The sequence below is a fragment of the Rhinolophus sinicus genome, chromosome 2 (assembly GCF_057876585.1).
Source record: "Rhinolophus sinicus isolate RSI-liver-muscle chromosome 2, RSI-T2T, whole genome shotgun sequence".
NCBI lineage: Eukaryota > Metazoa > Chordata > Mammalia > Chiroptera > Rhinolophidae > Rhinolophus > Rhinolophus sinicus.
The window spans coordinates 66033290-66058085 of NC_142502.1; the positions used below are offsets into that span (position 1 = coordinate 66033290).

Consider the following 24796-nt stretch of genomic DNA (forward strand, 5'->3'; position numbering starts at 1 on the left):
AAAGTAGTAAGTCTTTACTTATGTGCTCAGACCCAAAAAGAAATTGAAACTTGGTTAATTAGCGTTTTTGTGGACCTTTAAAATTTTTAATTATTCAAAATCTTGCTTATATGTAATTTTTACATATGGTAGCTGTAACATAATAATATGACAATTGAGAGCAAATATATTGGTCATATCAATAAATCTAAATGACAATAACTCATCTATAAATAAAATTGTTTTCAGATTATTTCACAAAGCGCAAGCAAACTATGTTGTATATAAGGGATACATTGAGAACAAAATGTTACAAAAAGCTAAAAATAAAGAAAGATATGGGAAAATGCAAACAGCAGGAAATCAGAGTTATCCTGACATCAGACAATGTCAAATTCATGTCAAAAAGCATTAAATGAAACAAAGTATTTTTTATAATGCTGAAAGGTCCAATTCTGAATGAAGGTAAAATATCTATTTATGCAGCAAATAACACAGCAGCCACCTTTATAAAAAAGACACTGCAGGACATGCAAAGAGAAATAAACACACTAATAATAGAAGACTTTAACATATCTCACTCAATGCAGGACACATCAAAGGGACAAAAAACTTTCCTTACAGAAATTCCTGAAATTTCTCCCAAAGTTTATGAGAAATTTTTCTCATAAATCATGAGAAAATTCAGTTGAGAAATTGGGAAACTGCACAAAAGTATTATAATCCTCCTTTGAAGATCCAAGCTTAATAAATAACATAGAGACATTACTGGTTTGAAAGATCTAATGATATAAGTTATATGGAAGAGATGGAAATCGTGACCTGTGGAGTCAGAGGTTAAGGTCAACATTTCCTGATTCCTCACAGGAACATATAGGTGAGAAGCAATAATGATCTAATCAGTCAGTTTTGCTTGTTGCCAGTTTATGATGGTATCTGTCTTAATTTCTGTGTTTAGACCATTTGCACTTAATGTAATTACTGGTATGTTTGGATTTCTGTCCACCATTTTATTATTAGGTGTCTGTTCCTTTATTTCTCCTTTACTGCCTTCTTTTGTATTGTTTGAATATTTTTATTATCCCATTTTAACTTCCCATTGAGTTTTGACAGTGTCTCTTTGTATAGTCTTTTATGTTCAGTACTTGCTGTAGGAATTATGATATATATTAACTTTCACAATCTACTGAAAATGAACATTTTATCATTTCAATTGGAATGTAGAAATTTTACCAGCATACAGGTATTATTACTTTTCTCTGTTACAGTTATTATAGTTATTATATCCACTTATATCTCCATTCATGTATTACATAAAATTTAAAAAATTGAGATGTAATTGACATATAATATACTAGTTTCAGGTATACATCATGACTTGTTATTTGTATATACTGCAATATGATCACCACAGTAAGCCTCGTTAACATTATCAGCAGACATAGTTACGCAAATTTTTTTTCTTGTGATGAGAATTTTTAAGATTTACTCTCTTAGCAACTTTCAGATATGCAATACAATATTATTAACTATAGTCACCATGACTTATTTATTTTATAACTGAAAGTTTGTACCTTTTGACCATCTTCACACATTTTGCTTCCACTCCCAGCCTTCTACTTCTGTATCTATGAGTTCATTTTTGTTGTTTTTTATATTCTGCATAAAGTGAGATGATACAGTATTTGTCTTTCTCTGTCTGAATTTACTTAGCTTAATGCCCTTATGGCCCATCCATGTTGTCATAAATGGCAAGATTTGCTTCTTTTATATGGCTGAATAATGTTCCATTTTGTGTGTACTACATTTTCTTTATCCATTCATCCATCAGTGGACACTTAGGTTGTTTCCATATTTTGGCTATTGTAAATGTTGCTATGAACATAAGGGTGTATATATCCTTTCAAGTTAGTGTTTTTGTTTTCTTCAGATAAATAGCAAGAAGTAGAATTGCTGAGTCATATGGTAGTTCTATTTTTAATTTTTTGAGGAGCCTCCATACTGTTTTCCATAGTGGCTGCACCAATTTACATTCCCACCAATAGTGCAGAAGGTTTCCCTTTTCTCCACATCCTCGTCAACACTTGTTATTTCTTGTCTGTTGGATAATAACCATTCTAACAGGCGTGAGGTAATATCTCACTGTGGTTTTGATTTGCATTCCCCTGATGATTTTTCATATACCTGTGGCCACTTGTATGTCTTCTTTGGAAAATAACTATTCAGATCTTTTGACCATTTTTAAATCAAGTTATTTGTTTCTTTGCTGTTGAGTTATATGAAAAAAATTTTTATGTAATGTAATATTTATAGTTTTTTATTTTAACTATCATACATATTTAAAAAAATTAAAGAGGGAAAGTATGCTCTATTATAGTTACACGGATATTTACCATTTCTGTTGCTTTTCTTTCATTCCTGATGTTCCAAGTTTTCCTCAGGTGTCATTTTTCCTTCCAGCTAAAGAATTTTCTTCAGCATTTCTTTTAAAGCAGGTTTGCTGGAGACCGATCGTATTAGTTTCTCTTCATCTGAGAATGTGTTTATTTCACTTTCATTTCTGAAGGATATTTTCACCACTTATAGAATCTGGCTTAACAGTTGGTTTCCTTCAACACTTTAAAAATGCCGTTTCTCTTCCTGCTGGCCTCCCTTGTTTCTGAGGAGAAATCTGCAGTCATTAGAATTGTTGTTGTTTTTCTCTGGCTCCTTTAAATATTTTTTTTTCCCCTTTTGTTTTTAGTTTTCACCATTTTGCATATAATTTTTCTGAGTTTGGCTTTCTTTGAGTTCATTTTCTTAGGATTTTCTGAGCTTCTTGGATTTGTAATTTTGTGTCTTGTTCCAAAACTGATAAGTTTTTAGCCATTATTTTTCTGAAGTATTTTTTCGTTCTCTTCTCTTTTAGGGATTCTGCTGATACAAATGTCAGGCCTTTTGGTATTGTCCCACAGGTACCTGAAGTTTTGACTTTTTTTCCCCAGTCTTTTTTTCTCTTGTTTTGTAGATTGATAAATTTCTAATAATCCATCTTCAAGTTCACTGACTCTTTGCTCTCACATCTCCATTCTGATCTTGAGCCAATCCAATGAATATTTTATTTGTTACTGTATTTTCAATTTCTAAATTTGTTTTTTATAGCTTAACTTTTTGGCCAAGACTTTCTATCTTTCCAGTCATTTGAAAAGATTTTGCCCTTATGGTTCAAGGCATGGTTATAACTGATTTTAAATCTTTGATAACTCCATTACCTATATCTTATTGGGATTGATGTTTTTTCATTTTCTTTTCCTTTGAGAGTTAACGTTTTCCTGTTCCTTTGTATATTGAGTAATTTTTGCCTGTATCCTAGCCATTTGCTTAGTATAAGTTTCTAAGTTTTAGTTAAGCCTTTAGGAGAATAGTGTTCTTTTTAGAAGTCACTCAATCTGGTTAGATCAGTTCCCAGTTGTGTCCACCTTCTATGAGTTGATTAATTCTGTTTATTCTGTTTTCAAAGCCTACTTTGTACTGCTCTTTGGATCCGTTGTTCATCGTGTGTACCAGCCAGGGCCACTGTGGGATCTGTGTAGTAGTTCATTCCACACTTAGTTCTCAAAGGTTTGGTATGCTGTTTAAGGTCAGATCTATGCATACTTAACTCAGAGATGAGCCCAGGAGTTCATATACATCTTTAGGGGATTGCTCTCTTGCGTTTCCTTCTCCCTGTGATCTCTCCAATATTATCTCTTTAAGCCTCCTGCCCCCTTACCAGTCCACTAGCCAGAAAACAAGACCTTTAGTTTCCTTGCTCTGCTGTGTACTTCCTTCAGCTGCATTTGCATCTGAGGCCAAGCGAGGAAAACAACAACAACAGGCATTTGACACATGATCTTGGGACCATTGCTCCTCTGATTAAAACGAATGCTTGAAACCTATATAATTCTATTAACCAATGTCACCCCAATAAATTTAATTTTAAAAAAAGAGTGATTTCCTCCCTCAGAATTTTAGGCATCTGTGGTACTCATGCTTCTGCAACCCACTTTGGAATTGCCTTGGGTCTCGGGCTGGAGAAAATGGAAAATAATAGTGGATTTCCCTCCTAGGTGACCTTAAAGAGTACCTTTTTCTGATTCTTAGACTAAGAGAAAGCTTTTCTTGGAACTCATTTTGTCTGCACTCTGCACTCAGTTGCACCTCCAGCTTTTGTGCTACTTTTTGAGTCAAGGCCAGGTGATTACAGAGGGGGAAAAATAAAAGCCAGTCCATGGTAGAGGGCAAAACTCCAGGAAACTCATCGCTGATTTGGCGGTACCTTGGATTCTGGTCTTCTTCCCAAGTTCTCCTGTTACCGTTTACTTTTTAGAGTCTTCAGATAGCTGCTCAATGTATTCTGTACGAGGTTTATAGTTGGATTCAGTGGAAGAGACAAGATAAAGTATGCTGACTCCATCTTGTGAAGAACCAGAACCCTTAGATTGTTATTTTTAAAGGTGGGAATGCGTGAAACTCAGTGTAACTTGATTTTAAGTTTCAAGGGGAAAAAAATCAGAGTATCAGCTCCCAAATGTCTATTAAAATCCCCCCCCCCCATTTTATTGGGTACATATTTGCTATAGCCAAATCAATATTAATAAGGGTTATTCTGTGTAAAATGGTTCATGTTAGATAGGAACTGTCCATAAGTTATAAAACTTCTGTATTCTAAGGATTTAGAAAGATGTTTGGTTTTTCAACATCTATATACTGCAGTTCTATTCCTCTTCATGCTATGATGGAGAAAATACTACAGAAACTACAAATTTCAAAATTCCTTCATGGACGGTGGTTTGTGTTGTTGCTTTATCTTTCAACATATTTGCTCATATGACCTGGAATATAGTAAGTAATATATTGTATAGGTTCATTGAATGGATAAATGTGGGATAATTCTTGAAGTAACTTTCTTATAGCTCTGTTCTACCTTCCAGATATTGCTATAACCTCTCCTCAGGTCACATTCCACCTTGTGTGATGAATATGTTGTGGGGTATGTGTTGGAGAATCTCTTTCATTGAGTGGGTAAAAGATGACCAGTGTATCACTTAGGATTAGAGTTTGCTACATATCACAAAAAGTGAAATAGTAGTGACTTAATTAAGATACAGGTTATTTCTCTCTCACGTGAAGGCTCTCAGAGATTGATAGTCTAGGGCTGTTTGGTGGGTCCACAGAGTCATCAGGAATATTGCTCTGCTGTTTTCAAAATCACGTCATGTCCCTAACTGACTATAGGTCTATAGGCATTATATACACATTCTAGGCTGGCTGCCAGAAGAAATGAGAAAAACACAGGAAGACTCACTTTCCAGGGAATACAGCTGTCTTTAAGAGACTTCCCTACAGTTCACACGACACTTCCCCTTACATGGTATTGCATAGAAGTGAGCTAAATGGTCACATCTAACTGTTGCTGGAAAATGGATTATTTCTTGGTGAACATCATAGGAAAGAATTCAAGGACGTACCGAGTAAGCCAAGCAAGCAGAGGATTTATTAAAATAAAGGAAGAAAGTACACTCCCAAAATAGAGGGAGTGGGCAGCCAAGAGAAGAGCAACTGCCCCAAAGAACAATGAGGCTTAGGAGTTTATTAGAATAAGGGCAAGAAATATTCAAGATTTAGGGGTAGTGCTGTAGGCATTCCCAGGGTGTCCTCACTGACTACTCCTTCCTGTTGGGAGATGGGAGTCCCTTGTCCTTATTTGGCCCTTGTCAGAACTGTCATGGGAACATGGGGTGGAGATTTTTCCCTGCCCGTAATGCTAATAGTATTATAATCCATTACAATTAGCTTAAGTTCACCTTTAGCAAGGGGCAAGATGTTATCCCAAGTCACCAAAATCTAGTTCTGGCGGGTCTGGTGGCTGCACTTTTTCCTAAGAATGATCTCATCTCCTCCTTCCTTTGTCTCCCTTCACACCCTCCTTTTCCTTCCCCTCTCTCCCCGCTGCCCTATTCTTTCTGCATATGGTGACATAACTATAGGGGAGTCTGGAATTGTAGTCTTTTATCTGATGCATTGCTGTCCCAAATAATATTAGGGTTCTCTTTCTGGGGAGGAAGGGGAGAACAGATGTTATGGTAGGCAATTAGCCCTGTCTGCCGTAACTAGGGACATAAGTATAGAGATTTAACAAATGTAAATAATATGATCATGATATTCTTGGAGATTGAGATAAATGGGTTTAATAGTTCTTAATATATTTTAATAGCCTACAGATTCACTGTATGAAAATAAAAATATACAAAAATGTGAAAAGTTTGTCTCCCTCCCACTTCTGTACCCCAGCTAGCGGGTTCCCCTTCCCACAGGTATCTAGGTAACTACTGTTTCTGGTGACCAGTATTTCTATTATATACTAGAAATATTGTATGAAGTTAAGTTTCATAAATGTTATTAATATAGAGCATGAATCAAGTATGCCCTTAGTGTGGTGGGTAGGAGGTATAGAAAGAGAAATGTTGCAGTTAGGAGTATGTACGTGAATCTTATGGAGATCTGCCTGGTACTCTGAAACTGGTTCTGAAGCATTGCTTTTGCTTTCTTAACTGAGCAGCCTTAGTAGGGATTCCTCAGTATGGTGAGTAACAAATACTGTGGGGTGAGTGCTGTTGAATCACTTGTAGCGTTTTCATGAAATGGTATAACTAGTCAGGAAAAGAACTAGGTCTTCTCATTAGTTTTAGGATAAAGTTTAAAACTTTACAAGGATTTGCCTACCCTTGTTCCTGCCTAGTTCTCAGTGTCATCTTTCAGCATTCTTCCCTCAGTTGATGCAGTTTCCTTCCCTATGCTTTCTCCAAGAAGCCAAGCTTCTGTGCGTCAGGGTTTATGCCCCTGCTCTTTCCTGCACTGCCACCCTCAGCTTTTCACCTGGTCAACTCCTATTTGCCCTTCCGATCTTATTTTAACATCACTGCTCAGTGAATTCTTCCCTTTTAATCCCCTAAATTAAGTTAGATCTTTTAACCCCCTAAATTAAGTTAGATCTTAAGATTTCTTTTCTTTCCTCGTACTTATCACATTATTATTTTATAGTTATTTATGTAGCAATGTATATAATATCCTGTTAAACTCTCTAGATCATAAGTTTCATGAGACTATGGACCATATTTGATATGTCACTGTTTCATTGGTTTAGTGTCTATAAGCATTGTGAGCATTCACTCAACAAATACTTGAAAAAATTTGGTGAATGTGATTAATTTTATGTGTCAGCTTTCAACGTGGCTGCTGGGTATCTGGACATTTTGTTAAATATTATTCAGGGTATGTCTGTGAGTATGTTTATGGGTGAGATTAACATTTGAATCAGTAAACTGAGTAAAGCCCACTTCCCTCCCTGATGTGGGTGGATGGGCCTTATCCAGTCAGTTGAAAGCGTGAATAGAACCAAAGGCTGACCTTCCTCTGAGTAAGAGGGAACCCCTCTTACCTGACTGCCTTCAAGCTATGACATCGTTTTTTCCCCGAAGTTTGGACTTGAACTGAAACATTGGCTCTTCCTGGGTCTAGAGCCTACTGGCCTTCAGACTATACTGTCAGCTCTCCTGGTTTCTCAGGCCTTAGGACTTGGACTGGAACTACACCATTGGTTCTCTTGGGTGTCCATCTTGCTGACTTCAGATTCAGGAACTTGTCAGCCTCCATAATTGTATGAGCCAATTCCTTAAATCAATTTCTTCATACGTGATGTATACACATACATCCGCTTGGTACTGTCTCTCTGGAGAACCCCGACCAGTACAGAGAGCTTCATAGTCTCCAGTAAAGTAACTGTAAGAGGAGATAGAACATCTCTGAAAATCTCAAGTGTGGATCTGAAATAAGAAAGCCATCTTGTGGTGTTTCTGGGAATATCATATTGATATATGAAGTATATATCCCTTAGGAAACAAGCATAGTTTTCTGCAACAGTTCTTAATATATTTTGTGCCAGAAGTCCTCTCTTGGAAATTTAGTGAAGTCTGTGGACTCCTTAAAGCAATGGTTTAAAATAAATAGAATACATAGTATTATAAACGAAAGAAATTATAATGAAATATAGATATCAAAATATTAAAAAATAAATGTGATATTGTAAGACTTAAATGCCAATGCAATATATTTAAATATGAGCAATTTAATGTAAAATTTTATTTTTTAAAGAGATCTGTAGGAAGATCGTTGACATGACTAGCCTGTGTGCCTATTTATGTTATAAATCATATGTGGGGTCTAAAACTACTGTAATTTCAAAGTAATGATAAATATAAATGATATTTCAAGATATTTGCCACAAATGTAATGTGATGGGAAAATATATGTTATTTCCATTTATGAGAGTCACAGGAAGTACTACTATTTCTCTTTATTGCCTTCTTTTATAATGGAAGGAAATAGAGTTAGTGAAACAAAATATCCACATTTAAAGACTCCTGAATTATATCCATTGATTCCTTGAGAGTCTGTGATTAGGTCCATGGACCTTAGGTTAATAACCTCTGGTAGGGAGCTAAGTTGGTCTTCACAAAAAGTACTGACTGGGTCTCTTAAAACTTATTCTTAAATTCAGGGACTTTCTGACAATATCAGGATGTGAATAAAAGTCAGCTTTTACTTAGGTCTTGCATATTTGTGATTTCATTTTAAAACTTATTTTTAGTAACATAAGAATTTATATAATACTTTATAATTTACATAGGATGCAAAAATCCCTGGTCTCATTTTTATCCTCCCGACAACCAAATGAGACACACATAACATATGTTCCATATATGTTTGATTACTCTTACGTATTTAGCAGACAAAAATTGAGGAGAGTCTCCATTTAACCCCACTTATTCAAAATCACAGTGTTGAATACTGTCTATTTGTGAATTAAACTTGGATCTAAATCCAAACAATATGCTCTTTAGACTTACCATGTTTCCATGAATACATGTTTGCTGGTGAAGTATGCATGCAATTTTAAAGCGCATGGATTATTGCAGCCTATAATATACCAAAGATGTATTGAACAGCCACCTACAACAATATGTCTTATTGTTAAACCAAGTTGATCTTGAATGCCTGCTTTAAAGTCAACTTAGAAACATTAAAGATGGTTAGTGTAGACTATGGAATATATGTGTTCTGTTTTTAACGGTAATAGTTTCTAATAAATTACTCAGGACAAAGTTTCTTTCTCAGTTATGTTTGCTCTATGCAAACGTAGTTTCTAATATAAGTCTCCTGTTATGCCAGGAATTTTGTTTTCATTTCTACTTGATAGTCTCAGTTTTCTCAAGAAGATATCCATAGATTAATGAGTAGAGTCCAGAAGAATAGTTGTCCTGTTTGCTGCCCTCAGCAGTGAAACAACATACCATTCTGCCGTCAAGGGATCTAGTCCAAAAGCTTTTTTAAGGAGTAGGGAAAGTAAAAGGAAGGCAGAAAAGGAGAAAACCAAGGTTGAGCCTAGAGTGTATGAGAACTCTTAGGGAATTAGAATTATAGGTGGTCTGGAAACCTAATATGTATATAGATGGCTAAGCTTTTCAACTACATGAAAGACTCAGTAGAAATCAAATGAAAGTTAGAACCTGCATGTATACTTTGGATACACTATCCTTTGTTGGATAGGCCCTGCAGAATAACCCTAAGGTAAAAATCCTTTGAAACAGTTGCATGTTACATCAGCTTTTAATAAGGGGACTGTATGAAGCTAGAATTTCACTGTCAAGTTTTACACATAACTGACTTGTTTATGAATTTCTACAAACTATGTCTGTATTAATAGGTCTATGTTAGTATGAAAAAATGAAATATAGAGCCAGGATTATTAAATGGTCCAAAATTCCACTTATGTTTCTCTGAGTAGTTTGTGGGAAGCCGTAGGTTGGTAGGAATCACATTGATGTGTCATTTTTAAAAACTGTGGTTTAAATGAAATCATGCCATATATGTTTTTAAATGTTCAGGGATTTTAAGATTTAAGTTTACTTATTCATTGATTCTTTAAAAAAATCATAAAGGTTAGTAATAGAATATGAAACCAATCATAGAACATTAACTTGGCCCATTTCCACAGATTTCTAAGCTCTTGTTTTTTGGGTTTTTTTTAAGAGTTGAATTGGCACTTTACTATGTCTTGGAAAATTTGGCTAATGGTGTATGGGAGTTTGTAGTTACTAAACATCAAAGGATATCAAAAGATATCCAGATTATCATATTTACATGGCATAAGATACGGGAGACCTATTAGATTTAGGAATTAGATTCAGATCAAATCAGACATTGGAAAATTGATGCTTGCTAACTACACCAATAAATTAAGTGAATGAAGTAGCATATTTTAGTACTTCTCATAAGCCTTATTCTCAAAATATTGATTAAAATTTTCAAGGCATAACATTCAGAAGTTTACTGCTTCTTCACATATATTCATATAATTTTGAGACTTTAGCCTAGCTTTTTTCCTATTTTTAAATTACAAATTTTTCAAGTTAGAGAAAAATGTGTTGAGTTTTCTTTTTCAAATATATTACTGTACATAGTTCTGTTTCATTCCAAGGAGTTATTTCATGACATTTTGCTTTAAATGATCAGTCTCCCCAGTTACATCTTTAACAACTGAGGTATGCCTTCTGTTTTGTAAGTACTTTTTCATGCAAATATCCCTTTCTGGTTGCTTTAAATTTTAAATGCAATTTTACCAGAATTAATACGCTCATCAGTTTTCTGAGCAGCAATTTTATTGTTAAGATGTTAATATAAGTCTCTAAAATTAAATATTTAAAACTTTTTGTTGTTTATGCAGCAAGTTACTGAAATCTATGTCAGTACTGTTCTAAGCACTAAGGATAAAGCAGTGAAACAAAAAGACAAAATTTTCTGACCTATGGCGTTTGCATTCTGGTAGGGGGACACGAACTACAAGTGAAAAAGAAAATGGCATGCAAAAGGTTCTGGCAACACCTGGGCAAAGAACTGACAGGCTGCACTGGTCTGCCCTTCTTTAGGCATCCAGGAGAGAGTGATTGGGCCAGGCACAGCTGGGCACACTGGATTATTCTCTAGGAAAGGGACCATCCTGCTGCTGTCCACACATACTGGAGCTCCAGAGGACCCCCAACTGAGCATGTAACAGTGGGCTTTTACAGTCATGAGAGTGGGTGCTATTGGAGAAAAACATCTTGGGACTGGACAACAGCTGTGCTAGTGGCACTTGGAGACCTTTTGAGAAATCAAGATTGTGTACGGCTTCTTGCACCGGAGGTTCTGGAACCATTGGTCCCAGCTAGTTCCTGAAGGCAACTTAGAGAACTCTACCAATGGTCATTCATGGTCAAATCTATTTGACTTTATTTGGTCTGCCCCCTGACCCAGGTGTCTAATTAAATATAAGGCTTTCCATCAGTGACATGAATTAACGTGCCAATTCATATTAAAAAAATAGAGGAACTAGAGAGTTGTTCATCCATTAACCTCCTCCTTCTTCTTCCTGAGGTTGAACATGTTCATTTCTCACCAATCAGGGTCTGTCCACCTCTGGCATGAACCAAATTGTCTGTCCTTTTCCCAGAGTAATAAACTTCCCAAACACTCAGGAGTCAGTATTTTGCCATCATAAGAAACTTTCAGGGCAGAGGAAGATGGCTGTAGCATCACCCCAGGCAAAGTTAGTTCACACATTCCTACCCCCCCAGGTTGTCTAAGACACATCAGCAGTGATCACAATGAGTGGACCTGCCCACCATCATGTCACTGCTCTTTTGCCAGACCCTTAGGCGTAGCAGTCACAGTTAGTCAGAGAGGCCTCTTGGGCTTCAGTATCTCCACGGGGAGACTTTCCTCCAGGGGGACTGCTTATTCCAGTCTTACAGATTAATGACTACTGGGGTTTCTCTGCTAGTACCACCTCTTCCTTGTGTTATATCCCAGCACATTTCTTAGGTCCAGTCTGGTTTTTGCATCAATCTATCAGTTCTGTTTTGTTTGCTTGTTTTCAAGCCTCATAGTTTCTTTACTATCGTTTTATACAGCAAGTGTTCATGTAAACAGATAACATAGGTATAATAATAGAGTTCTAATGGACATACTGGGTGAGTCTGGGAGGGCTTTAGAGAAGAGAGAGCATTTGAGGTAAGGGCAGAGAGCAGGGCAGAAAGACATTCTTGACTGTGGTGTCATGGAAGAATACAAGGGTGTGGTGTGTTCAGGCAATGGTGAGAAGCTCTGTGTGGCTAGGAGTGTATAAGAATAATAGAAGATAACTTGGGAAGAGTGTTGGAACAGGTGCCTCCATCATATATAAGGCATTTCCTGACTTATAAGGAGAAGGACAGCAGGTCATAGGTGACCTATTCATGTTCATAAGTTTAAAATCTCTTCCAACTCCTATTCATTGTTATATTTAATGACACTAATACTGCTATTTATGCCTTTCATTTGAATGTGTTCACATTTTTTTCTCCTATCCATTACCTAATTTCATCTTAACGATATGTGAGCAACATAGATCTAAAAATATTATAGTATTCTCATATTTAAAGTTGAAGAAACTGAGGTATTGAGAGATTACATGATCTACTCACAAATGGCCATGTACAGAGTTATACCAGATCTTCTGATTCTTAATTCCATATACTTGTTGGATTTTATTTGAGTAAATATATGCTTTTTTGGGTCTTTTTTCCCCCCTCAAATTATTATTTTTCTTTTCTCCATAGGACTTGGCTTTTACCCTGGAAGAAAGACAACAATTGAATATTCATGGATTGTTGCCACCTTGTTTCACCAATCAAGATATCCAGGTCCTTAGAGTAATTAAAAATTTTGAGCGTCTGAATTCTGATTTTGACAGGTAATGCATTTCTGAAGGTGATTTTATGTTGCTCTTAGGAGTTATCTAGCTTATTTTTTATTGAATGAGGAAGTTAAAATATTTAGTGATTTGAAAACAGTAGTCAACTTTGAGGAGAATTTGCCTTTAAATACAATGATGTTTTTTTAAAAATTTACCCTCTGTAAGACATTTGCATAAAATAAGATAAAAATTTCTCTAAATCATATCCTCAAAGAGACTACTTTTCTTTTGTGATAAAGTTGTTGCTATAAAGGTGAGTTATCAGGAAATACCATCCTAGACAGAACAAAACAGGTTAAAGTCGCTTTTAGTCAGATTGTAAGTAAATTGTAGGTAAAAGTGTACTTTTTCAACTTCTAAACTTGATTCTAACACTATTGGGAATTTAGGTCACTTACTTTGTTTAGAATTCAGTTTCCATGTTTATACAAAGATAAAGGCAACATTGTTTTCTACCTTTGTAATGAGATAGCCGTAGGTTGAAATTCTGGCTGTATCTGACCAGCAGTGGGGCCTTGAGCAAACCACTACAACCACTGTCAGGACCACTGTATGTGTCTTGCCCTCTTCTTTTGACTCAGCCTTTTCTTATTAAGGTACTGAACCTCTCTAAATCTCAGGTTTTTCATTTGTGGGTTAAAGAGAATAATAGGTATTTGAAAATATTGTTGTGAAGGTAAGAAGAGGTAACTAACCCAGGACCTAGTATTTGTATTAGTCAGAGTTCTCCAGAGAAACAGAACCAACAGGATGTGTGTGTGTGTCTGCCTATCTGTCTATGTATCTACTTATCTACCTACCGACCTACCTACCTACCTATCTATCATCTATCTATCCATTCATCCATTCACTCATGCATGTGTGTGTATGTGTATGCACACACACACATTATATCATGTTGGACGGAAGTAGATATTTATTTCAGGGAATTGGTTTACAAGATTGTGGAGGTTGGGTAAGTCCTAAATTTGTAGGTAGAATGGCAGCCTAGAGACCAAGGGAAGACTTGCAGTTCCAGTGTGAAGGCAGTCTGCTGGCAGAATTTTTTTTTTTTTGCTGGGGTGTTGAAGAAAATCATAATAATAATGAACTAGCAGCCCAAATTGCTTGGTAGGCAGGATCAGTTACCCCAGACAGCACAGTAACTTCCTTCTTTGCCTATTAATTCAGAGGCATGTGGTGCCCAAAGTGGCTAGTGTCAGTCTTAACTTCCAGTTCAATGGAATCATTGTCTTCTGGTGGAAACAGTCCTCCCTTTGGAACTAAGACTTAGAGGCCAGCAGAGCATAAGGTCACGGGGACAGGAAGCAGAAATTTTGCTGGTAGGTCACTGGGGATAAAAGTGAGTGGCTTTCATTTCCGCTCCTTTGTTCCTGGACCTGTGAATCATGGCTATGGGAGAAATGACATCATATTGGACACTGATTCAGAGCATGTATAGCCTACTGGAGAACCTTGCCCCAGCTTTGCAAGATGTTACTACTTAGCTGGTGCTGTCACTGAGTCTTCAGAAGGCCACTCCACCATTCTATCAAGCCAGCGGCTTCAGGATGGTGGGGAAACATGGTAAGACCAGCGATTCCATGAAAATGGGCCCATTGCCACACTTCATTTGCTCTGAAGTGAGTTCCTTGATTGGAGGTAATGCTTTGAGGAATATCATAATGGGGGATAAGACATTCTGTAAGTCCACGGATGGTAGTTTTGGTGAAAGCATTGTGTGCAGCGGAGGCAAATCTGTATCCAAAGTAACTATCGATTCTAGTAAGAACAGTGTTGCCCCTTCCATGATGGAAGCAGTCCAGTGTAATCAGCCTGCCACTCGGTGGCTTGCTGATCAGCCCGTGGAATGGTGCCGTATCAGGCACTCAGTGCTGGTCTCTGATAGATTGGGCACTCAGAATGTCTATGGCCAGATCAGCCTTGGTGACTGGAAGTCCATGTGGCTGAGGCCATGGAGAACCTCCATCCCTGCCATGGCCACTGTTTTCATGAGCCCGTGTGATGACAGGGGCAGCAGGGGAAACAGGCTGACTTGGCTGTTCAGTTGTGTATATTTGCTGCTTCTTAAACTCCTTCACAATCCGTTTCACTTGTTCCTAAATCCTTCCTTCAGCTTCTTATGTTTTTACTTTGTATTCTTTTCCTGGGCCATTTTATCAGCTACCTCCTAAGAGCTGGTGACTTTGATATTTTCACCATAGACTGTTCTTCAAATATGTACTGAGCATGAACTCAGTGTCAGATGCTCTTTTAGATATGGGGATTATACGCAATGATCTCTGCCCTCACTGGACTTAGGTAAATTATTAAAAATATATTAAAATAAATAGTAAAATGATAAGTATATTATTTAATATGCTAGAAAGTGACAAGTGCTAATAAAAAAATAAGGAAAAGATATAATAGGGGAAGAGGGACTGAGAATGCTGGGGCTTGGTATGGTCAGTTTGCATTGTTAAATTGGGTGATCAGGACAGCCTTCATTGAGAAGGTGACTTACTAGCAAGTAATCAAAGGTAGTGGGGCAGTTAGCCATGAAGAAATCTGAGGAACAGTGTTTTTCAGCTGGTATGTTTAAGGATTAGCAGGGAGACCTGTGTCTGGAGCAGAATGAGCGAAGGGAAGAATGGTAGGTTGGGAGAGGAAGTTAGCGAGGTAATGGAGGACAGATTATGTATAGCTTGGAAGGCCACTGAAGGACTTTTGCTGCTATTCTGAGAGAAAAGGGAAGCCATTCAAGGTTTTGAACAGAAGATCAACATGATCTGAGCTATATGTCAAGAACACTGGCTGCAATGTTGAGAATGGAATGTAGACTGGATGAATATTTAGGAGGCTGTTACAGTAATCCAAGCAGAAGATGATGGTGATGTAGATATGGGGTTGTAGCAATGAACGTGTTTAGATTTTGGATATATGTTGTAGGTAAAGCCAACATAATTTCCTAATATATTAAACATGAATGTCAGAAAGCTTTCAGAAAAGAAGAGAAACAGCAGAGAAGCAACATAGAAACAGAAAAAAAATTGAAAAGAAACAGAAAACCAATGAGATAGAAGGAAACCAAAACCAAGAGAATATGATAAGCTAAAGTCAAATAAAGAGAGTGTATCGAGCTCTAGGGAGTGCTACTTGTTTCATATGTTCTGATAAGTAAAATAAAATTATGTCTGAGAATTGATCATTGATGTAGCAATGCTGACTTACACATTGCTAAATCAACTTTAGCATGTCTGAAAGTCATCATCTTCTTCCCAAATGCTAATTTTTGGGGTTGGTATAACCCATCTATTATCTAAGCATTAGAATCCTGTAACTGTGTCACCAAATCCTGTGCATTTTCAACTATTTCAGGGAATGGAAATCAATCCATAAAGGCTGATAAGATTAAGTAAAATTTTGAAAGATTGTTTTTTAAGTGGTACCAGGCGGTTGGAGTTTTATTCTATAAATCATTGAAAGTTACAGGTAACATGATAAGGTTGATATTTAGAAAGATAAGTTTGGGTCAAAAATGCTTCTAGAAAGAAAACGGCCATTTGATACAAATAATAAGAAAAGTCCCTTGTAACTTGCCTACCTTAGTCATTTTTAGAATTGGTGCTACATTTCTTGTTCATTTGCTGCTTGTTATTTCCCTTGGTTATTCAGCACTGGACGTTAAAGGATGAAGTCTTTGTAATTACTTAGTAAAGTTAATGCTTAAACTATATCTGTGGTGGTATTTTCATCTGTCTTTCATTTTAAAACAGGGATAAAGTCTTTTCAAATATCAAATAAAACTGCTATTACAGCAATGATTTTAACATTTGAATGACACTAACTCAGGTTTATGGTTCTATATTCTTTGAGGTGTTTAAGAATATTTCTAAAGTCTTTTTTTGTCAAATGTTTTCTCTATGACCTAAAAAATACTTCATACTTTGTTGAAAAATCTTTAATTAGATTTCTAAGCAGCTATTTCATGACTTTTTTGGAATATAGACCTCATTATGTCCAATTTCCACAGGTATCTTCTCTTAATGGATCTTCAAGACAGAAATGAAAAGCTCTTTTATAGCGTGCTAATGTTTGACCTTGAGAAATTCATGCCTATTGTTTACACCCCCACTGTGGGTCTGGCTTGCCAGCAATATAGTTTAGCATTTCGGAAGCCAAGGTATGTGAACTTTTATTTTAAATACAATTTGTTGTGTTTTTATTTGTTTTTTGCAAATTTTTTGCAATAATTAAATAATATATATATATAATTGAATGGAATTGAAGTTTGGAAAATATAAATGAAATTCCATTTAAAAGAACATGAAATATAAACATATATAACGTTAAAAATGTAGTATTTTCTTTCTAGATTTAAGATCATGGGAAAGTAGTTATTTATAAACCAATTTAGGTTTCCTTTTATAGACAGTAAGTGAACTTGTTCTTTACTTGGAAAGAAAGTCATTTATCATAATTAAGCTTGTCTTTGAAATGTTAATTACCACTATTATGTATACATTTTGCAAGTTAAAACAAAGATGCTACATTTTTCTGAAAATAGGAGAATATTATTTTCTAAATTCAGAATTGGGACTAAAATAACTCTTTTGTTGATTTCCCTTAAGTGAAATAGTAGTCACTGTTAGAGATGAATCAAAAAATGGAATACAATTTTTCTAAAACCATGGCTTCACTTTAGTCATTATGTTATTTTAAATACTTTTGAAGCAAGGAACAATTGAAATAAATATTAAGACTTTTAACAACAGCAACAGCAAAACCTCAAGTTGAATATATTTGTGATATGTGTGGTACTGAATTTAAAGATTAAAAAGAAATGTTTATAAATTTATACCATAAATATAAAAGCCTACTTAAAGTACTGTCATTGAAAGGAGTATTTCAGAGGTAACATCTGAAAGTTAGATTGAATGTATGGATTTCACATACATACATGGATGTAGTAATATTCAGCACACTTATGCCGCATTACCCTTTGTACAAAGAAAAGGATTACCACATCACCTCTTGTGTAAAGAGAAGAATTAGATTAATATTTGTAGGTGGTCTGTCAAATTGCATTAAGAGCACATATCTATTGCATTTATAATGACTATATTGACAGTGAAAAAATATGTTTTTTCATAGAAGAGTGAGAGTTAGAATTTAGCTGGTAATGTATGCCTATTGTGAGGAATAACTTTTTGGGAAGTATATGAGTATATTTAATCATACAAACAATACATGTTCATTATTGAAAAATGAGAAAATACCAATATGCAGAAGGAAGACATATTTAAAAAATACCTAGTGTCATCATACCAAAAACTCTGATACACACAAATACACACTATGTTCTTTATAGAAGGTATCATACTATGTAAACTGTTTCTTATTGTCTTCTCTAAGTGACAAAACATCTGTCCATGTCTGTAAAATAATTCTATATAAAGAAAGAATCTTAATAAAAGCATAATTGTATAAAACTTGGCTGTTTTAAAATATAATTTAAGCATATTTATTGAAATGCTAACTTTTCTATGAAATCCTGAGAAATGCTAATAACTATAGTTAAAAAAAAAGGTTGAAGAGCTTAGGTCAAACTGTTTTTGGGTTGAAGTTGACATAGAAATCTCAATCAAAATAATTATTTTTTGACTACTTACTATGTAGTAGATGATTTTCTAGGGCTTGGGATACATTATGTATGTATAAATCCAACAGTGGAAGAGACAGACAGGGAAATAAAAAATAAGTAGATTGTCTAGAATGTTTGAAGGTAGTAAGTGTTATGGAGAAAAAAAGAATAGAGCAGGGAAAGGGGGATCTGGAGTGTCAGTTGCTTTAGAAGGGCAGCTGCAATTTTAAATAGAGCGACAGTGTAGGCCTCATTGGAAAATGAGATTGGAGGAGTGAGAAGGGGGCGTCATGTACATACAAGGGAAAGGTGCTAGGCAGGAGGAATAGTCAGTGCCAGGGTCCTAAGTGGAAACATGCTTGGAGGCAAGGGGCAGCATAGAGACCAGTGTGGCTAGAGTGGAGTGAGAGAGGGGGAGAGTAGAGGTGAGGTCACAGATGTAAGATAAATGAGAAGGTACAAGACCTATAGTTTCTTATAGGCTGTTTTAAAGAACATTGGCTCTTACTGTTAGTTAAATGGGTGGGAGAATCAAGTAGCCTGGTTAGCAGCCTATTGCAGTAAACTCAGTGAGAGATGATGGTGGCTCAGATTAGGAGAGTAGCAATGGAATTAGGGATAAGAATGCAGCCTCTAGATAAAGAAAAAGAAAATTACAGGATTTGCTCTTGGATTGGAGGCTTCCTAGAGCAGTAGTGAAAACTATGGGCTCTGGAGTAGGTTGCCTGTTTTCACTTACTGGAGTTTGCTACTTGTTTTAGTCTCGAATACATTATTTAATCTTTCTATGCTTTAGTTTCCTTCTCTGTGACATAGGGTTAATACTGCAGCCAACCATCCTTTGTTCACATTTTTAAAATCCAAAATTTTGAAAACCAAACATTACAAAAATATCATTAGGGAGAAAACCTGATCTGTCTGAACCTGTGTCGTAGCAAAACTTGAACTGAATTTATATAAGAATATTTATAGTCTTTATCTGACTTAGTGTAATTTGGTTTTCTGTAGAAGTATTAATGTATTTGATTTCTGGGGGCTTTGTCAGAAATAAATTAGTTAGAAGGAAAGAAAGGAAAATATGATGCAGAGGAGAAGGTGGGACAGGAGGTAGGAAAGCATTTATAGCAAAATGTTCACAAATGTTGAATCTAGGAGGAGGTATTTATTGTATTATTCTTCAATATTTCCACAATATTTGAAATTTAAGTGAATGAATGCTTTACTCACAGGAAAAGTAAAGTTTCTAAAACCATTTCTATATGATCTCTTTATGGCAGTTTTCTGTCATGTTGATTTTTAACATGTATATTTTCTTAAACTTTTGATGATTTCAAAATTGTTGAGAATAGTTTTCATGTCTTCTTCCATAATTATAAAAAAATGAACCTATTTGAAAATGTGTCACAAATTTAGACATTATGTTTAATTAGAAAGGAAATTGTGATTGTGTTTGAATAGTGATGGATCTTTTAGGTATCACTTAGCATATACACTATTTTTTTTGAAGCCAAAATTGACAAATGTCTGTTAAACCTTTCTTACTGCAACAACAGGAGTTGTAAGACATTCAGAAAGTGAGCAGGATTATTCTTCTTATTATGTTTACTTTGTGGATTTGGTAGTAGCAATTAGGAACATAATAAGTAAAAATTAAGGGTTAATAGTACAAGTACTGAGTGTAATGGAGTTGAGAACAGGTATATCTTTTGGTCTCATACTTTTTAATATGTCTTAATGATATGCTTTTCTATGACTAGATAGTTTTCATTTTGAATACGGCATTAAAATCTTGCTAGATATCCAAAAATAAGTTCTTATATGAATACCTCTACTTCCAATATTTCTTTTTTAAGGTATGATGCTGGAAAATCCATTTATTGGTTTTGTGTGGAATTTCTGTTCTCTTTGGTATAGATGCTTTGTGTGGGTTTTTCAAGATGTCATGGATAATCATTTTTAAGAGTGGTATTGAGCTTGCTTGGATTATCCTGTTCCCATGTGCCCATAACATGTTAATTTTTGCAGATCCAGTATTTGGTAGTGCAATATGCTTATGCCAGCATACCTTGTTGTGGCTGATTTCTTGATAGACGTATGATTTTTAGAAGCTAGAGACAATTCTTTTTGTATTTTTGCAGAATGCTGAGCTTACTGTTTTACTTAAATTATTTGTATTCTGTGACTCTTGTTTTTAAAGAAACTTTTTGTGCAAATTAATGATGCAGGTATATATAAAGGACAGCTAAAGCAGATTTACGTTATTTCTTTGGAAATATTTTACCTGCTCTATTTTACACTGCATTTTCCAAGAATTATCTTGCCTCTCTTATGAGTTCTTATTACTGTAATAACTTCATATCATTTTATCATGGCTTTGGCACTATATCATGTTCCTACTTTTGATATTTCTAATGTTCTATCAAAGTACTCTTGGTCTTTTTTTGTTGGCATTTTACTATTCATTTAGTCCCAACTAGACTGTAAGCCTTTATAGAGAAGAGATCATATTTTGCAAATTGCTTCATTTTCCATCCTATTTAGGCCTAGTACCTGGTCGGTGCTGAATTAATATATGTTGTTTGCTACCTCAGAGAAATAGTAACAATATTACTCTAATCATCCACTCACATAGAAAGCTATTGATGATGTTCTTTATTTCTCCTACTGTTTAAACATACTATTCTAACAAGTAAATTCTCGTAAATGATAGATCTGAAAGAAATTGGACTCTGCAAGAAATCAGGCTGCGAGGAAGTAAAATTTTGATTAACTGTAGACAATACAACTTTAAACACATACTCCTTTCAGCAACTCATCTTTATACAGTAATTCACTGATATGATTTTGGCAAAAAAGTATGAGGTAATACAATAGTTTGTTAATGATAATTTTAAAAAAAGCATTTATGAAGTCTGATTCAACTAATACCATTGTTTGGTTTGCCAAAAGTTAGGGTGAAACAAGTGTCCAGTTCTCAAATTAATTGGAAAGAAGCTGAATTAACTAAAATTGAACAGGATTCTTCATTGTAAGACTTCACAGAATAACAGAATAATACCTATTTTGCAAGTTTTTGAAGGATGAGGAATAAATATAGATAATATACCTAGCATAATTCTTGGCACATAGTAGCTGTTCCCAAATAGTTGTTATTACAACTGGTATTATTGCAACTCCTAGGTTTCTTAATGACTAAATGGATGATGGTACTACTCACCGAGTTTCAGAATAATGGAATATGTTTGTAACGGAGATAGAAAGTTCTTTTCGGGGCATGTTGAGTTTTAATTGTCTTTGGGACTTTCAAGTAATGGGGTCTAGTAGGCATTTAAATGTATGGACCTAGAACTTAGTAGATAATGTATGTAAAGCTCCTACTATTTTAAGTCACATTATATATGCTACATAAATGGTACCTGTTTTGATTTTGACAATGGTGAAGATTAACAATAAGACTAATTGTCAAAGAGAATCATCAAGAAGTTTTCTTTTTGTAGTTCTATTCTTTCATAGAAAATTCTTAGGGCAATGCATAAAAGAAAACATTGAGATGAATGAAAACGAAATACTAAAACAGTTTTTCTACGTTTAGTGTTTGTATACGTATTTCCTTTGGATTTCCAAAAAGGACGTGAGGTAGACTATTCATGATTTTGAATTGTGAGGACTAGGCTTTCTTTATCATCCCATGTGCAGTTTCATATGAGAACATATATGGTAATATAGAAAACAGTCATAACCATGACCACGATTAGACCATATTTGGAAATGGAGATTATTTACCCGTAGAGAAACATGTAGTTCCTGTATAGAGCCAAAAGTTCAACAAATTTTGTAGTCTTGTAGGGTGAGGGTGTCAGTTTTACTTGATATTGGGTTTGTGAAATAGCAGTAAGAAAAGAAGCTTAAAAGGAATAAATGTAAAAGAAACCTTCCCAAAGTTAATACTCTTTTAACCCAAGAATGTTCTCATTATATAGTGCAGATTACAGTTATAATAACTATCAAATGAATAGTTAACAGAATGGAAACTTTCATATTGTTCTTGTTTTAAAATTTTCTTGTTTTAAATCTACCTGGTTTTCTTAAACATAATTTGTTTTTATGATGTTCTATACAGATATGTGATGGCAATTTTACTTTATTAAGGTGTAAGTACTTCATAACTCAGTAACTGATTATAAATCAAGTTGTATGACAACGAAACATGGTTTCATAGTCAGTTATAATAGCTACAAGTTAAATATTTTAACCATTGAAGTAAGGCTGTGACACTTTCCATAGTTTAATGCTATCTAGTTGTGATTGGACCATTGTGATGTAAACTGCCAAGTGATCCAGTGCCCACCTATTAAGAGACATTTCTTGTTACACTGGGTCGTCTCACCCGCAGAGCTCTGCGGTTTCTCGGTAGGGGTGAGAGGAGGTCCTACCCCTCTAGGAGGTAATCCTGGGTACCAGAGCCGCACAGGGGAACCAGGACTAGTCTTGATTTTATTTGGCTTTCTTCAATTCAGCCACTTTACAATCTTTAGAAATATTTAGGAGAGTTTTGAAAACCAGGGAATATTTTTGGCTTGTAGTTCTGGTTTAGTTTGTAATTTTTGTTTTTTACTGTATTATAATTTTCTTTGCCTTTAGAAATTCAAATAGTTAATGTTTAGGAGAGCAAGAAATGTTTAAATGCTTCTAGAAAAGTGATCGTTTTAATGTTAGATATTAATTAACTTTTTACCATTTACTTATAGTAATAAGCCTTTGATTTTGATTTACACTCACTTGAAAATATACTTTTCTTTATTTATTTCATTTCTCTTGAAATTGGCCTAGATTTTTATCTACCCTATTTTAAAATACGCGAAAAAGCACCACAAGGTAGAATATTTTTCAAAGATATGAAACAAGTTAGATGGAATGTCTGGACTACTTCAAGTCTCTTAGCTGTTACCTCGGTTGATTGTTTTAGAGATACCAATTTGCAAAAAGTTGACTTTCATTTATTATGGAGAGCTAGATGATTTCTTGAACTACTGATTAATTCACATGAACTATTTTTTCTGAGAAGTTTGAATGTTATATTTATGAAAATGTATATGAACTTTTGTTAAGTAGAAGTGTGATAGAGTGTCCTCTAAAGTACTGCAAATTCAGTGTGTGCCCAGATGTAGTTTAAAATACCAAACTATCTTCTTTCCCAAGTATTGCCTTAATTAGGAAAAATTTGGAGAATGGAAAAAATGTAGGAATGATTCAAACATTCTTTACATCAAGATCTAAGGATTGTCTAAGTGTATGCACAGACGTATAAATCTCTGTAGCAAAGCATTGGAACTTATCTTTTACTGTAAAAGACCCTTAAAAGTGTAAAGTAACAGTTCATCAAGTCTCCATATTCATCTAGAGACTTTAAGTGTGGAAAACTTAAATGGAAATTTAAGTTTAGGATCCAAAACTAACTGCCACAATCTGTGGGGCACACCCAGGTGTTGTAAGTTTACACATAGCATATGGAGAATTAGGAAAAATTGCCAAGTTTTATCTCAGGTAATATTTATGACAGTGTATTAATTTGGGCATTATTGTATTTATTTTTAGAAGGGTTATAAATCCCAGTATTCATTAATAAAAATAATTTTTAAAAAGGGAGGCAATAGTTATGTGCATCATGTACTCAGATCACAACTGTGTTTGGTTTTGGATGCCATGTTTTTGAAGGGTCATTAGCAAACTGAGATACAAGTACAGTGGTACCTCAGTGTTCGAACGTAATCCACAAGTTCTGAAACATTGAAAAACAGCCGACAGCTAGGCCTCAGGATCTTGCACTCAGCAGAGGCCGTGTGACATGTTCAACTTTTGAGTTGTGTTCAAAAACCGAAGCATTTACTTCCGGGTTTACGGCGTTCATAAACCAAAATGTCCGTCAACGGAGATGTTCGAAAACCGAGGTACTACTGTATATCCAGAGAAGAGTAACCAAAGCAGTGACTGTCACTGAAATCTTGTTATGTGCGAAAGAGTTGGAAGAAATAGAAATCTTTAGCCTAAAAGAAAAGACTTGAAAGAGATATAATTAAATTTTCAATTATTTGAAAGACTTTCATGTGAAAAAGAATACACTTACATGGTATAACCTCAGAATGTAGAAATAAAATAAGTGGGTAGAAGTTATTATAGGGCTATAGATTTAAGTTCGATGTAAAGGAAGATTTCTGATAATCTGTCATTGGAATAGACTTCCTTGTTCTCCATCATTGGAAATATTCATGTGGTTTGGATAATCATTGATCCATACATATTATAAATGTGATTCTTGCATTGGATGTGATTGTAAAATAATT

The 24796-nt window shown here is 35.0% G+C and overlaps 1 protein-coding gene across 1 annotated transcript in view; it reads left to right on the plus strand.

The window, feature by feature from the left end:
- Nucleotides 1–24796, plus strand: part of ME1 (malic enzyme 1) — a 174817-nt gene that overhangs the window by 9226 nt on the left and 140795 nt on the right. The window contains exons 2-3 of the mRNA XM_019729541.3: nt 12696–12829; nt 16845–16994. Of these exons, the coding sequence (XP_019585100.1) occupies nt 12696–12829; nt 16845–16994 (284 nt within the window). The remainder of the gene's footprint in view (nt 1–12695; nt 12830–16844; nt 16995–24796) is intronic.